At 51.2% G+C, this 258-nt stretch overlaps 1 protein-coding gene across 1 annotated transcript in view; it reads right to left on the bottom strand.

Moving 5' to 3' along the window:
• Positions 1-236, bottom strand: part of LOC109291062 (protein Wnt-3a-like) — a 60,073-nt gene extending 59,837 nt beyond the window's left edge. Inside the window, exon 1 of the mRNA XM_019507922.1 lies at positions 131-236. Coding sequence (XP_019363467.1) covers positions 131-201 — 71 coding nt within the window. The 5' untranslated portion in view covers positions 202-236. The remainder of the gene's footprint in view (positions 1-130) is intronic.
• Between the last annotated feature and the right edge of the window lie 22 nt (positions 237-258).

Raw genomic sequence — 258 nt, 5'->3', positions numbered from 1 at the left:
GCGAGTCCGCTCCTCCCGCGCGGGCACCGCGGCCGGGGTCTCTCGAGGCACCGCCGGGACCAGGGAAGCGCAGGAGGGGAAATGCCCTTTCCAGGGGGGGAAGAAGAAGAAGAAGAAGGCTAAAACTTACCACCAGATTGGGTAACTTGACATCGCTTGACTCAGCCCACAGAGAAACAGGAAATATCCAAAAGAGGCCATGGATGGAAAAAAAAAAATGTCCCCTTTTTTTTGCCCTTTTTTTTTTTTTTTTTTTTT

This window comes from Gavialis gangeticus, unplaced genomic scaffold (genome assembly GCF_001723915.1).
Source record: "Gavialis gangeticus isolate Ggan-Ray unplaced genomic scaffold, GavGan_comp1, whole genome shotgun sequence".
In the NCBI taxonomy this organism is placed as follows: Eukaryota; Metazoa; Chordata; order Crocodylia; family Gavialidae; genus Gavialis; species Gavialis gangeticus.
This window is presented reverse-complemented; position numbering and strand designations above follow the sequence as displayed.